Genomic DNA, 16,105 nt, shown 5'->3' with positions numbered 1-16,105 from the left:
CTCGTCCTCCTCTCTGGCATGCTCCTTCCTCCCTCCTGTAATCCCAACACTTTTGGAGACCAAGGCAGGAGGATGGCCTAAAGCCAGGAGTTTGAGACCAGCCTAGACAACATAGTGAGACCCCATCCTCTACAAAAAATAAAATAAGCCAGGCATAGTGACATGTGCCTGTAGTCCCATCTACTTTTGGGAGGCTAAGGTGGGAGGATCAGTTGAGCCCAGGAATTTGAAGTTCGTGCACTCTGATCTCACCACTGCACTCCAGCCTGGGTGACAGTGAGACCCTGTCTCTAAGAAAATTACAAAAATAAACACAGCATAACAACTATTTATATAGCATTTACGTTGTGTTAGGCATTATAAGTAATTTGGTATCTTTTGGGTGGCGGTAGTAGTTCCTGGAACCAGTCCCTCACGGATACCTAGGGACGACTGTATTTCCCTAATGACGTATGACGTTGAGCATCTTTTCATGTGCTTAGTGGCCATTTGCATATCTTCTTTGGAGAAGTATCTATTCACAGCCTTTGCCCCTTTAAAATTGTATTTGTCTTTTTATGAATGAGTTCTAAGAGTTATTTATATATTCTGGGCACACATCTTTTATCAGATACATAATTTGGAAGTATTTTCTCACATCTTCTGAGTTGTCTTTTCACTTGCTTGGTAGTATAATTTGCAGCACAGTTTTTAAAGTTTGATGTAGTTCATCTTTACAGTTCTTAAAGGTTTGATCTGAAGCAGTGTTTTAACTTTCAGTTGCATTCTTCCTTCATTAAATAAATAATGATGAAAAAAATCTCAAAACACTATCATTATATCCTTTAGCCTTTTTTTTTTTTTTTTTTTTTGAGGCAGAGTCTTGCTCTATTGCCCAGGCTGGAGTGCAGTGGTGTGATCTTAGCTCACTGCAACCTCTGCCTCCTGGGCTTAAGTGATTCTCCCACCTCAGTCTCCCAAGTAGCTGGGACTACAGGCATGCACCACTACTCCTGGCTAATTTTTATATATTTTTTTAGTAGAGACGGGGTTTCCCCATGTTGGCCAGGCTGGTCATGAACTCCTGACCTCAAATGATCCACCCGCCTAGGCCTCCAAAGTGCTGGGATTACAGGCAGGAGCCTCCACGCCCAGCCTCTCTTAGCCTATTAATTTGGACTCCACTGAGATGTAGAAATCCCCTTAGATATTTGCATTTTATTTTATAGGTAATTTATAACATAGCTATACACACAGCTAATTGAGATTTCACATTAAGTGTTTATATCTTTTTTTGTCTTCAACTTTTAAAGTTTAAGTTCAAGGGTCCGTGTGCAGGATGTGCAGGTTTGTTGCATAGGTAAACATGTACTGTGGTGGTTTGCTGCACAGATCATCCCATCACCTAGGTATTAAACCCAGCCTCCACTAACTGTTCTTCCTGAGGTGTTTGTATCTAAAGTATACATATGTGTCCATCACTCAGATCAAGATATATGACATTCCCAGCATCCCAGAAGGCCCCTCACCTAAGCCAAAATTTAAGTTTAAAGTCAATCAATATCAGGGAAAGTACGTAAGAATCTCTTCTTTCCTTATGTTTAAAGTATAGATGCACTTGGTATTGTTTTAGCCAAGTGTTGTTGGCTCTTTAGATTCATGTAAACAGAATACTCTTCAGAGGTGAAGTGCTGCCCTTGATTCTTGAACAGCTCTTCCCCTATCTAGCTTTTAGGAGAGTTTGCTGGACTTTTTGTAAGAGATTTTCTGATTGGACCTCCTCTTTCACTCAATTTGGAACTGTGAGAGAATGTTTTTGTGAAATCTGTTAGTATGTTGCACCACTTGGTGGCGCTGTTGTGTTGGAAACAGCAACATTGTGGAAATGTCAACAGGGCATTTGGTTGTCGATTTCAGAGTAAATGACCCCAGTCTTTTGCTTATTATATTTCATTGTTTAGGAATCATCTTCTGCTTTAGTGTTTCCTATGAAATCCTTTGTATTCTTTAATTGCACCATAACAGCGTTCTTTCACATTCATTTTTTTCCAGGCATTTTTGAGCACGGAGATAAAATTAAATAGCTTTCAACAGTCAAATTCTTTAGATTTTAAAGAGAAAAAGAGAGCTAGACATTTCTTTTAGAAAGCCAATTGATTAGGAGATAAAAACCCATAAGAATTTCTTCTTTCCCTCTCAATAACAAAAGTGTTTGTGTGTTTCTGCGTTCTTGTTGTTTCTGCTTACTTGTAGTTAGAGACTGTTTACTAACTTCATAATCATTAAATGTGTGATTCAGGAGACCTTAAAAACATAAACAAGATTTTATTATTTAAGGGAAAATAGCATTCTTTTAAAGTGGTTCATTGTTCATTGCTAGTAAACGTAATTGTCACCATCTTATAAGATTATAGAATTCCGTTTTCAAAGGAAGGATCCAGGCCGGGCGCGGTGGTTCACGCCTGTAATCCCAGCACTTTGGGAGGCTGAGGCGGGCGGATCACAAGGTCAGGAGATCGAGACCATCCTGGCTATCACGGTGAAACCCGTCTCTACTAAAAATACAAAAAATTAGCCGGGCTTGGTGGCGGGCGCTTGTAGTCCCAGCTACTCGGGAGGCTGAGGCAGGAGAATGGCGTGAACCCGGGAGGTGGAGCTTGCAGTGAGTGGAGATCGCGCCACTGCACTCCAGCCTGGGCAACACAGCGAGACTAAGTCTCAAAAAAAGGAAGGATCTAAGTATTTTTCAGTTGCTTTTCAGAACACTCAAATTAGATGAAATATCCATCTGGCTTAAATTTTAGCACAAATTTGCAGTTTATGTTGATGAAAATATTTTATTTTGTGTTATTAATAACTTTCATGTGACTGATGTGACATTTTGCACTCCATCCCCTTTTTGAGCTTGTGTGCCCTTTGGAAGGCAGAACACGAAGAAAGCATTCTTTTTTTTTGGAGACGGACTCTTGCTCTGTCGCCCAGGCTGGAGTGCAGTGGCACAAGCTCCGCCTCCCGGGTTCACGCCATTCTCCTGCCTCAGCCTCCCGAGTGGCTGGGACTACAGGCGCCTGCCACCACGCCCGGCTAATTTTTTCTATTTTTAGTAGAGACGGGGTTTCACCGTATTAGCCAGGATGGTCTCCATCTCCTGACCTCGTGATCCGCCAGCCTCTGCCTCCCAAAGTGCTGGGATTATAGGCGTGAGCCACTGCACCCGGCCAGCAGAAAGCATTCTTAAGCAGGACTAGCATTGAACAACTATGTAATTGATTATTTACAACATAAAGGATTTTATTTTGTGAAGTAATGGATGAACAGACACAGGACTTCAAGATTTAAATAGAGCAGGGAGGTATTTTGTATCAACTATCCTTTTTATTAGGGGTAGAGGATCCCGAGAAAATGGAGTATCTAACTTTACTTCCGTAACTCCTTAACTCATAACTTCCTTAACTCATTTTAAAAGTCCCTATTAAAGCTGAAACCATTTTCCCGTGTTGTTACTTCATGATCTGTGCCTGAACAGGTAGCACAAAACTGTCTTGCTCTAAAATGCATAGCTGGACCAGGCGCAGTGGCTCACGCCTGTAATCCCAGCACTGTGGGAGGCCGAGGCGGGTGGATCACTTGAGGTCAGGAGTTCGAGATCAGCCTGGCCAACATGTTGAAACCCTGTCTCTACTAAAAATACAAAAATTAGTCGGGCGTGGTGGCAGGCACCTGTAGTTCCAGCTGCTCGGGAGGCTGAGGCAGGAGAATCACTCGAACCTGGGAGGCGGAGGTTGCAGTGAGCTGAGATCCTGCCACTGTTCTCCAGCCTGGGCAACAGAGTGAGACTCCGTCTCTTAAAAAAAAAAAAAAAAAGATGGCTATATCTGCCTTTTTGTGGGGGACTCAGAAAAAGTCTCAAAGTAGATTGGGCTACTTAGAAGAAAATGAAGTGAAGTGCAAGGGACAGACCAACAAGTGGAAGAAAAGTGAAACGATCTTAGACTAGGTAGCACAAGGAAGGAAAAAAAGAAGAAAAGTGAAATGACATCGTTTAAGAATATTTGATGCTGTTTTGTCACAAACTTTGTTGAAAAATACATTGAAAAAGACAACTAAGATAAAAGTTTTAGAAATTCAAGATCTGGTTCTTGGAAAAATCAAAATAGAGAAGTGTGTAGAAAATATATTTTAAAGAAAAAGAACATTAAAAAGTTCAAGAAATGAGCAGATGATATGCTTAAAATATTTTAAAACCACTTCAAAATCTCAGTGAAACATAATTTTTTGAAAAATATACACATTTTCAAAATTCATTCAAGATAAGATACCTACATAGAACAGTAATCATGGAAGAAAGCGTTAAAAGTTATTAATTGACCAGGCACACTGGCTCACGCCTGTAATCCCAGCACTTTGGGAGGCCAAGTCGGCGGGTCACTTGAAGTCAGGACTCGAGACCACCCTGACCAACATGGAGAAACCCTGTCTCTACTAAAAATACACAATTAGCTGGGTGTGGTGGCGCATACCTGTAATCCCAGCTACTCAGGAGGCTGAGGCAGGAGAATTGCTTGAACCCGGGAGGCAGAGGTTGTGGTGAGCCGAGATCACACCATTGCACTCCAGCCTGGGCAACAAGAACGAAAATCCGTCTCAAAAAAAAAAAGTTATCAATTAATTTCATCTTAAATAGAATAAAACTAGGAAGCTTAACTGAGTATTTTTAGCCTTTTAAGGAGGAAATAATATCACTTGTTCCCGAGCATAGGAAACTTGTTATTTCATACATTAAAAATTCTAAGAAGAAGGAGCAAGAAAATCACAAGCATTGACCAATCTCACTTTTGAATGTCAATAAAAAAATTCCGAGTAAAACACTAGCAAATCATATTTAATACATAGTATATTAAAAATAAGAATCCAAGGCCGGGCACAGTGGCTCATGCATGTAATCCCAGCACTTTGGGAGGCCGAAGCAGGCGGATCACGAGTTCAGGAGATCGAGACCATCCTGGCTAACATGATGAAACCCCGTCTGTACTAAAAATACAAAAAAATTAGCCAGGCGTGATGGCACGCACTGGTAGTCCCAGCTACTCAGGAGGCTGAGACAGGAGAATGGTGTGAACCCAGGAGAATGGCATGACCCCAGGAGGTGGAACTTGCAGTGAGCCGAGATCATGCCACTGCACTCCAGCCTGGGCAGCAGAGCGAGACTCCATCTAAAAAAAAAAAATAAGTAAATAAGAATCCAGCATGACCAAAGAAGATTGATCTTAGGAATGGAAGGATACTCTAACATAGGAAATCTATTAATATATATAACATCAGTAGGAGAGTAAGTAACTATGTGAATGTCCCATTAGCTGCTAAAAGATATTTGATAAATTAGCTTTTGCTTGATAAAATGTAATGTTATTACAACAATAAGATGCTACTTCCTTAATATGGGGAAGAATGTCTTAGACTAAATGCTAACAGTGTACTTAAGAGTGAGTTACCAGAGATATTCATTTATCTAACAAATGTATATATTGAGCACCTGCCTATGTTCCAGGCACTGTTTGAGTGCTGGTGAACTGTCTGCCACAGAACTGAACAATTTTGGTGGGGAGGGGTAACAAATGAGTTAACCATAACAAATCAATTATTTACTATGTTAAGTGGTAAATTCCATTTTTAAAAGTAGTGCAGGTAGGGCTGGGCACAGTGGCTCATGCCTATAATTTCAGCATTTTGGGAGGCTGAGGGGGGTGGATCGCCTGAGGTCGGGAGTTCAAGACCAGCCTGACCAACATGGAGAAACCCCATCTCTACTAAAGATACAAAATTAAATGGGTATGGTGGTGCATGCCTGTAATCCCAGGTACTTGGGAGGCTGAGGCAGTAGAATTGCTTGGGAGGCAGAGGTTGTGGTGATCCAAGATGGCGCCATTGCACTCCAGCCTGGGCAACAAGAGTGAAACTCTGTCTCAAAAAAAAACAAAATGCTTTGGGAGGGGTATGATGGGTTAGGTGCAGTTTCCTTGGAGTATTCGGAACGGGTCAAAACATAGAGACTGGGACTCCCTTTAGGGAGGGAGTAAATATATGGATGTTTAGGGAAAGCATATTCCAGCCCAAGGCAAGGACCATTGCAGAGGCCCTGAGTCAGAGCATCAGTGAGGAGCCAATGGGCCTGGTGCAGGCAAGCTGGGAGGTATGGGAGAAAAGGGTGGATCAGTCCCTGAGGTCATGGAGATGCTGTTTGCTGCTGTAGGGTTTTTACCTGGGCCTCCTCACTCCCAGTGCGTTGCTTTGCCATCTTGTTACCTTTGCTCTTGTACCTGTACTTTTCTGACCCGAAATTGTGGCAATGGCAGCAAAAGAACCTCCGCATAGATTTAAATCCTATATTTGAATTTGATAATTGATCATGAGCTGAAAAAGAATACTTTATTTGTTGAAATGGATGTGGAAAATGAATGAAGAACCTAATATTCTAACTAAAATTTGTAAATTTAATATTAAGGTAAATTAATCTATTATGTAAGAACATTAAATGTTCATTTGCTCCAGGCCTTTTTTTTTTTTTTTTAACACTAGGAACAGTAGGGAAATTATTACATGTTTATAAGTGTAACTTATAGGGGCTGGGCGCAGTGGTGCGTGCCTGTAATCCCAGCACTTTTGGAGGCCAAGGCGGATGGATCGCAAGGTCAGGAGTTCGAGACCAGCCTGGCCAATATGGCGAAACCCTGTCTCTGCTAAAAATACAAAAATTAGCCGGGCACGGTGGTGCTCGCCTGTAATCCCAGCTACTTGGGAGGCTGAGGCAGAAGAATCGCTTGAACCCGGGAGGCGGAGGTTGCAGTGAGCTGAGATTGTACCACTGCACTCTACTCCAGCCTGGGCGACAGAGCGAGACTCCGACTCAGAAAAAAAAAGAGTACCTTACAAGAACAGCTTATTTTTGTAATATGTTTAGAGAGTGGTGGGACCTACTAATGTGCATTTTCCATGTGACAGCAGCTTAGACTTTAATTGATAAAACCTTAAAAATATTTTAAATCAACATTTAAATTTTATCATTAAATGTTTTTATATAATGGATTGTAGTTTTTGCTGATTCTTTAAAGAAAGATATGATTTATTTTAAAAAAAATTGCGGTATTACTACAAAGCTATCATATTGCCGACTTCTCTCAGCATCTGTTCCCTTATTGCTGCAATGGTGAGTGTAATATCCACCTTATAGAGTGGTTATTAGGTTTAACAAGTTGAGTTATATATGTAAGACGCCTAGGACAGGGCCCAGCACATTAGTAAAAACTAACTTGCTTAGAAATTATAGTAGCCCAAGTTTTTGAGAAGTACCATGTTTTTGAGGCTTTTAGGTATGTATTTAGCCAGTTTCCTCCCTTTAAGCATACTTTTCTTCTTTATTTCAATTTTTAAAAAAATCTTTTTGAGACAAAGTCTCGCTCTGTGGCTCAGACTGGAGTGCGGTGGCATGGACTTGGCTCACCGCAACCTCCACCTCCCAGGCCAGAGTAGCTGGGATTACAGGCAGGTGCCACCGCACCCAGCTAAATTTTGTATTTTTAGTAGTGATGGGGGTTTCACCATGTTGGCCAGGCTGGTCTTGAACTCCTGACCTCAGGTGATCCACCTGCCTCAGCCTGCCAGAGTGCTGGGATTACTGGCCACCATGCCCAGCCTAACCATACCTTTCAAATTTATTTCCATCCTTCTTTTTTCACTGTGTCCCTTTAGCTAAGGGTTAATGTATCCATCTGAGGAGCTTTCCAGATCGAATTATGCGGTTTTTTTCCTGACGATCAAACATTTTCATATATTATTGTATGGTACAGTGATGTACTCAGCAATAATCTTTTTTCGAGATGGAGTTTCGCTCTTGTTGCGCAGGCTGGATTGCAGTGGTGCGATCTTGGCTCACTGCAACCTCTGCCTCCTGGGTTCAAGTGATTCTCCTGCCTCAGTCTCCCGAGTAGCTGGGATTACAGGCACCTGCCACCACGCTCGGCTAATTTTTATATTTTTAGTAGAGATGGGGTTTCACCATATTGGCCAGGCTGATCTCAAACTCCTGGCCTCAGGTGATCTGCCTGCCTGAGCCTCCCAAAGTGCTGGAATTACAGACGTGAGCCACCGTGCCCGGCCTCCACTCAGCGATAATTAAGACTTGTATGATTATTTGTTTCTGTTCTAATTGGCTTCAAGCTGTCATAATTTTTAAGCTCTTGTAATTTTATAGTTCTTAGCTTCCTCTCTCACTGTCAGCTCCATTATTTGCTGCTGTCGGTTCAGCTGCTTTTATCAGTTGCTCATTACTTCTCATCTTCAGAGTCTGATCTGCTGAGTGTTGAATCATTGATTAATCAGGTTTTACAAAATAACATCTATGGCAGGAATGGAAAATAAATTTTAGCTTGTGTGTTGATTCCAGCTAGTAGTGGCCACCTGGAGTGTTGTGCTAAGCAGGATTCTGGAGCATCATTCCTGTGTAATGGGAAAGAGTGCTCTGACAATGGAAGAGGGTGGCAGTGTGAGTGCCACATATTTGCCATTTACTGTCCAAATTAAGATCCTGAATGAAGATCTGAGTGGGTTCTGTAATGAGTGAAATCCATAAATTAGTATTTAGATTTTGTAGTATTGTTTTGCCTTTGTAGAGGTTTTTTCAGTTATTGAGTACCATTCATTCATTCATTTATTTATTTGATGGAGTCTTGCTTTGTCACCCAGGCTGGAGTGCAGTGGCGTGATCTGGGCTCACTGCAACTTCCGCCTCCTGGGTTCAAGCAATTCTCCTGCCTCAGCCTCCTGAGTAGCTGTGACTACAGGCGCATGCCACCATACCTGGCTAATTTTTTTATTTTTAGTAGAGACGGGGTTTCACCATGTTAGCCAGGATAGTCTTGATCTCTTTACCTCATGATCTGCCTGCCTCGGCCTCCCAAAGTGCTGGGATTACAGGCGTGAGCTACCACGCCCAGCCTATTGATTACCGTTTTGCTTTAGACCTTGAGGTTTCCAAATAACTTGCCCTGAGATAAATGAAGGAAATGGCTTTAAAGGATTTTGTCTTGCACTAAAGAAGTTACCTTGAGATTTGTAAATATGCAGTTACTCAGTGATTATGTGATTAAAAATTTAAGTCGTGTCAAAACATACTGTTTTTTTGTGCGTGGTGTTTCATATTTCATCAAAATTACATAATAAAATTACAGATGTGCGGTAAATTCACGGAATGGAAAATGCCAGAATATTAATAAAATTTTAGAAGGCTCATTGAATTTTCAAACATTTCTTTATGATGGCAATAAATAGGCATGTCTGTATGATTATGAGTTTTAAGATCATTTAATGTGTGAATACATCTGAAAAGTTTAAATTTTAAAATGAATTATTTTTGATATGTCTTTCCTTTGACACATATCACATATAACTTTTGCAGGTTGGATTTGCTACCATTTTATGCAAGATTGGTTGCTACATTGCATCCCTGCATGTCTGATGTAGCAGAGGATCTTTGTTCCATGCTGAGGGGGGATTTCAGATTTCATGTATGTATTTAAGCATTTATTTTGTAATATATATATTCTTATACATTGAGTGAGGATTCTTTAAGAATGTAATTGTTGGCATATTCTTGAAATTTGATAGTGGTATAACAGTTTAGAATTTACGGCATTCTAAATTTTTGAAATGTGATTTACTTAACGAAGCTTGAAATTGATCAGTGATATTCTGGTTGGGAGGTGAGCCGTTGCTGCTACCTTGTTCCCCCATTGCAGGAACAGCACTTTTTGCTTTTCTAAGGTAGAAATGATTCTCCAAGGTCAAGACAGCCAGAGCCTTAACTGGTGTTTCTAAAAGAAACATCATTGGCTGCCATGAGTCAGGGTGTGGTGCCGCATAGGATATGCTTCTTTAGGTGCTTGGGTCCAAATGTGTGGCGTCTGCAAGTTTCCATCAATACTCTGATACTAGCAAGTGCTGCCATAGCCTGTGTTTCTTTGATTTTGCCTTAAGAAATTTTACCTTGGATCGTGGTGAGCTTTTTAAAGATCACCCTGGGAAATAACAGGGGCCTGTTACCACATGGCTTCCCTTCCTCTCTAACCCTAGAAGTATGAACAAACTATGTGTTAGTAGTTCTCCCAACCCACGTTACCCAGTTATTTCACGGAGGTGCTTCTGCTGCAAATACAGGCTTGATAGTGGGGAAATGATACTGCCAGAGGTGACTGAAAGTGGACATTGTTAGACTGTGAAAAAACATGAAATTCAATTGTTAGCCAATGGAAACGTGGTGTTTACAAAACTTCACTTTATCATAAGTTGCTCAGAATGCAAATAAAAACGGGAAATGTCCACACGTGCTTTCTCTCACTCACTATGCACAAGTCAGTAGTATTGCTAAGCTCTCTGAAGAACAGACACAATTCCGAGGTCAGGAACTCACAATGTAGTTGAGGACATAAGGTTTAAATAAAAATTAATCCTTAAATATAATAGCTGTAAGGAATTGCATGCTGAATTGCCAAGTGAATTATTGGAGAGTGGGTGCTTTGAGTGCGAAGGAAGGAGAGAGTCTCTTGCAGAGGAGAATGGTCTGTAAGCACTTCTTGTTATTAAGAGATTTGTGGTTAAGATTTTTCTGGGCCAACTTTTGCTAAAGTGTTTTTCAGATTTTCATAGGTAGTAGTACCTAAGGGAAGGTTTCTGTGTTTAGAGGTTGGAAACACTGAACTCAATAAAGTTAAATGGTTTTGTTTTGTTTTGTTGTAAGAATTCTCAAAGCATTAATATGGTAATGTGCTCTGTGAATCTCCTGGAGGGGCATGAATATGGAACCCCTCAAAGAACACACTTTGATAAATGCTGCTAGTTCAGAGACAGATGTAGCAGAAGCTGTGATATTCTTGTTGATATGTTTAATCCCATTATACAAAGAAGGAACTGTTTTACTAGTGGACAGTATGAGTTATTATATTGGTTATATGCCTATACCCCTCAGCCAATCCCCAAATTAAAACACAAGTTACTGGACCAAGCATAATTAGCGCTTTTGGTGAAAAACTTAAATTAAGAAAATTCTGTCTATATGTACTCTCTCATTTGAAAATGGGGGTGAGAGCTGGGGAATTGGCATTTTTATTGTACTGTTGCAATGCTTCATTACAAGGAAGAATATCAGAACTCCAGGAGCATACTTTGGGAACCAGTGCTCTCGGAGGAGAGAAGAAAGAGCACTCTACATACTTGATCACCTTCTACTTCCTCCAGGATCTATAGACTTTGCCAACGATTTTCTATTAGGCAGAAACACACGTTCACCACTCACATCCTTAAATCAAAGTGACAGCAACAAACACCTTTTCTGAGCATCCCCTGCCCCTCCCCCCGCCGCAACTATTTCATTTCCTTCTTATTGAAATATTTTACAGTATACTTGTCTCTGTTTCTCCTGACATTTATTCTTTGATTCGCCATCATAGCAGCACCCTGGCAGAGACCACCAGTGTTTTTCCAGTTGCCTGTTGGTGTCTCTGCAGACTCAAAACTGCCGGACTCTGGTTTTTTAGGAAGCCTGCCTCTGGCTCCACCACATGCTAGCATCGTAACTTTAGCCAACTTACTCAAGTGTTCTAAACCTTGGTTTCCATGTCTACCAAGTGGGGTTAATAATTGCATCTTTTAAAATAGGATTGTTCTTAAGGATTAAATGAAATAATGCACATGTAGCTCCTCACATAGCATCTGTACATAAATATTACTTTAATAATAATTATACCTTCTATGCCACCATTGTCTCCTGGTTCTTACTTGTGTTACTATTCTTAATGTCCTCCACCTTTTTTCCTAGCTGAGTTTCTTTGTTGGGATTGGCTCAGCTTTCTTCCTTCAGCCTCCTTTTTAATGGGATGCATTTACCTGGCCTTTAATTCACATCATTTCTCAACAACCCCAAATATACATATCTTGCCAGAATCTCTCTTATGATACTTAGAAAGTTTTCATGTACTTTGAGCTAAATTAGTCCCCAAACCAAATTCATTATTTTCTTCTTAAAAATGTCTTTTACTTCCTTGAATCTGCTTCTGTATTTCCCATGTAAATTTACAATGCATTTTATCCAACTACTGAGATAAATACCTCTACTTTTGCACCTAGACATTTAGGAGCCATTGTTTACTAAATTCATTTGTTGCTGTCTTCTAAAACAGCTAAAATCTAGCATCTCCTCTTCATACCTCCTGCTACTGTCTTTCATTTTCCATACCTGGAGTTATGATAGTAGATTTTTAACAAGCTTTTCCTGTCTCTGTCTTCTACCTAGATCCAGTATATTTCTGCAGTCTGGTATGTTTTTCCCCCTAAGAACCTCAGCTGAGAAATAAAGCAGGTTAACAAAGCCGTATGAAATGTCACTGGCAGTTAAGGAAATTCTAGTTGAAACAATGGGTTTGCTAATTTAACTGACGATTAGAAAAGGTAATAGAAATGAGAAACCAACATTCTCAGATACTTCAGGTGGGAATACTTCAGGTGAAGCTGTTTGGCACTAGATTTCAAGAGCCCTAGAGGCATTCACACATTGGACAGCTGTGAGGACATGTCCTAAGTAAACAAATCTATGTACCAGAAAAGCGTGATTCACAGTATGACTCTAATAGGGAAAACTGATCATCTGAAAGCCCAACAGTGGATTAATAAAATGGCCATCTAATCACAATGCTGAAATGATGGAGAGCCATTAGAATTGATGTTTACAAAAATGTTTTTAGGGCGGGGCGCGGTGGCCCACACCTGTAATCCCAGCATTTTGGGAGGCCAATGCGGGCAGATCACCTGAGGTCAGGAGTTCGAGACCAGCCTGACCAACATAGAGAAACTCCGTCTCCCTAAAAAAAAAAAAAAAAAAAAAAAATACAAAATTAGCCGGGCGTGGTGGCACATGCCTGTAATCCCAGCTACTCAGGAGGCTGAGGCAGGAGAATCACTTGAACCCGGGAGACGGAGGTTGCGGTGAGCTGAGATTGCGCCACTGCACCCCAGTCTGGGCAACAAGAGTGAAACTCCATCTCAAAAAACAACAACAACAGCAACAAAGTTTTTATATCAGAAAGTGCTTTTTTTCAAAAGCGAGATATAAAATCTTACATATAATAAACATACACTTAAAATGCTTAGAAAGTAGAAAAGAGAAAACAATTACATATCAGTATGTTAACGTGGCAATCTTTGGATGGTGGGAACATGAGGAATTCTTTTCCGTTCTAATTTTCTGTGTTCTCTAAAGTTTCAGTGCGGCCTACTTCTTTAGTGATGAAGGAGACAGCTTTTTGTTTTGTTTTGTTTTAAGAGATGGTATCTTACTCTGTCACCCAAGGTGGAGTGCAGTGGCATGATCATAGCTCACTGCAGCCTCAAACTTCTGGACTCACGCAATCCTCCTATTTCAGCCTCCCAAGTAACTAGGACTACAGGCGCATGCCAACACGCCTGACTGGGGAGACAACTTTTATTTAACCTAAGCAAATTACAGTCATTGACATTTTAAAAATTAATCATCTTCCAACTTTTTGATTAAGTTTTATTTGTTAAAATAAGTTGACTACATACCCCCACTATAGGTATATTTATTTCAAAATTATATACCTTGGCAGTTGTACCAAATATTTTTGTGCATTATAAACCATACAAAAACAAATAGAAATGTGTGAGATAAAACATATAAATAGAATTTTCAGTTTCCTCTCCCTACTCCAAGTAGGTAAATAGTCTTATGCACTCTACTTTGGAGATCACTGGTTCACAAAAGTTTTTAAAGAGTTTAAAAACTCTTTAAATCCAGCAGCACATCAAAAAGCTTATCTGCCATGATCAAGTGGGCTTCATCCCTGGGATGCAAGGCTGGTTCAACATATGCAAATCAATAAACGTAATCCATCATATAAACAGAACCAAAGACAAAAACCACATGATTATCTCAATAGATGCAGAAAAGGCCTTTGACAAAATTCAACAGCCCTTCATGCTCAAAACTCTCATAAATTAGGTATTCATGGGACGTATCTCAAAATAGTAAGAGCTATCTATGATAAACCCACAGCCAATATCATACTGAATGGCAAAAACTGGAAGCATTCCCTTTGAAAACTGGCACAAGACAGGGATGCCCTCTCTTACCACTCCTATTCAGCATAGTGTTGGAAGTTCTGGCCGGGGCAGTCAGGCAGGAGAAAGAAATAAAGGGTATTCAATTAGAAAAAGAGGAAGTCAAATTGTCCCTGTTTGCAGATGACATGATTGTATATTTAGAAAACCCCATCGTCTCAGCCCAAAATCTCCTTAAGCTGATAAGCAACTTAGCAAAGTCTCAGGATACAAAATCAGTGTGCAGAAATCACAAGCATTCCTATACACCAATAACAAACAGAGAGCCAAATCATGAGTGAACTCCCATTCACAATTGCTTCAAAGAGAATAAAATACCCAGGAATCCAACTTACAAGGGATGTGAAGAACCTCTTCAAGGAGAACTACAAACCACTGCTCAACAAAATAAAAGAGGACACAAACAAATGGAAGAACATTCCATGCTCATGGATAGGAAGAATCAATATCATGAAAATGGCCATACTGCCCAAGGCAATTTATAGATTCAATGCCATCCCCATCAAACTACCAATGACTTTCTTCACAGAATTGGAAAAAACTACTTGAAAGTTTATATGGAACCAAAAAAGAGCCCGCGTTGCCAAGACAATCCTAAGCAAAAAGAACAAAGTTGGAGGCATCATGCAACCTGACTTCAAACTATACTACAAGGCTACAGTAACCAAAACAGCATGGTACTAGTACCAAAACAGAGATATAGACCAATGGAACAGAACAGAGCCCTCAGAAATAATACCACACATCTACAATCATCTGATCTTTGACAAACCTGACAAAAACAAGAAATGGGGAAAGGATTCCCTATTTAATAAATAGTGCTGGGAAAACTGGCTAGCCATATGTAGAAAGCTGAAACTGGATCCCTTCCTTACACCTTATACAAAAATTAATTCAAGATGGATTAGAGACTTAAATGTTGGACCTAAAACCATAAAAACCCTAGAAGAAAACCTAGACAGTACCATTCAGGACATAGGCATGGGCAAGGACTTCATGTCTAAAACACCAAAAGCAATGGCAACAAAAGCCAAAATTGACAAATGGGATCTAATTAAACTAAAGAGCTTCTGCACAGCAAAAGAAACTACCATCACAGTGAATAGGCAACCTACAGAATGGGAGAAAATTTTTACAATCTACCCATCTAACAAAGGGCTAATATCCAGAATCTACAAAGAACTTAAACAAATTTACAAGAAAAAATCAAACAACCCCGTCAAAAAGTGGGCAAAGGATATGAACAGCCACTTCTCAAAAGAAGACATTTATGCAGCCAACAGACACATGAAAAAATGCTCATCATCACTGGCCATCAGAGAAATGCAAATCAAAACCACAATGAGATACCATCTCACACCAGTTAGAATGGCGATCATTAAAAAGTCAGGAAACAACAGGTGCTGGAGAGGATGTGGAGAAATAGGAACACTTTTACACTGTTGGTGGGACTGTAAACTAGTTCAACCATTGTGGAAGACAGTGTGGCGATTCCTCAAGGATCTAGAACTAGAAATACCATTTGACCAAGCCATCCCATTACTGGGTATATTCCCAAAGGATTATAAATCATGCTGCTGTAAAGACATACACACACGTATGCTTATTGTGGCACTATTCACAAAAGCAAAGACTTGGAACCAACCCAAATGCCATCAGTGATAGACTGGATTAAGAAAATGTGGCACATGTACGCCATGGAATATTATGCAGCTATAAAAAAGGATGAGTTCATGTCCTTTGTAGGGACATGGATGAAGCTGGAAACCATCATTCTGAGCAAACTATCGCAAGGACAGAAAACCAAACACTGCATGTTCTCACTCATAGGTGGGAATTGAACAATGAGAACACTTGGACACAGGGAGGGGAACATCACACACCGGGGCCTGTCATGGAGTGGAGGGAGGGGAGAGGGATAGCATTAGGAGATATACCTAATGTA

At 40.3% G+C, this 16,105-nt stretch overlaps 1 protein-coding gene across 5 annotated transcripts in view; it reads left to right on the top strand.

The window, feature by feature from the left end:
* UPF2 (UPF2 regulator of nonsense mediated mRNA decay) overlaps positions 1-16,105 on the top strand; it is a 123,541-nt gene that overhangs the window by 54,701 nt on the left and 52,735 nt on the right. For all 5 annotated transcript variants that reach the window (XM_063669553.1, XM_054503616.2, XM_063669552.1 and 2 more), the window contains exon 9: positions 9,431-9,539. In XM_063669553.1, the coding sequence (XP_063525623.1) occupies positions 9,431-9,539 (109 nt within the window). The remainder of the gene's footprint in view (positions 1-9,430; positions 9,540-16,105) is intronic.

Source organism: Pongo pygmaeus, chromosome 8 (assembly GCF_028885625.2).
Source record: "Pongo pygmaeus isolate AG05252 chromosome 8, NHGRI_mPonPyg2-v2.0_pri, whole genome shotgun sequence".
Taxonomy (NCBI): domain Eukaryota; kingdom Metazoa; phylum Chordata; class Mammalia; order Primates; family Hominidae; genus Pongo; species Pongo pygmaeus.
This window is presented reverse-complemented; position numbering and strand designations above follow the sequence as displayed.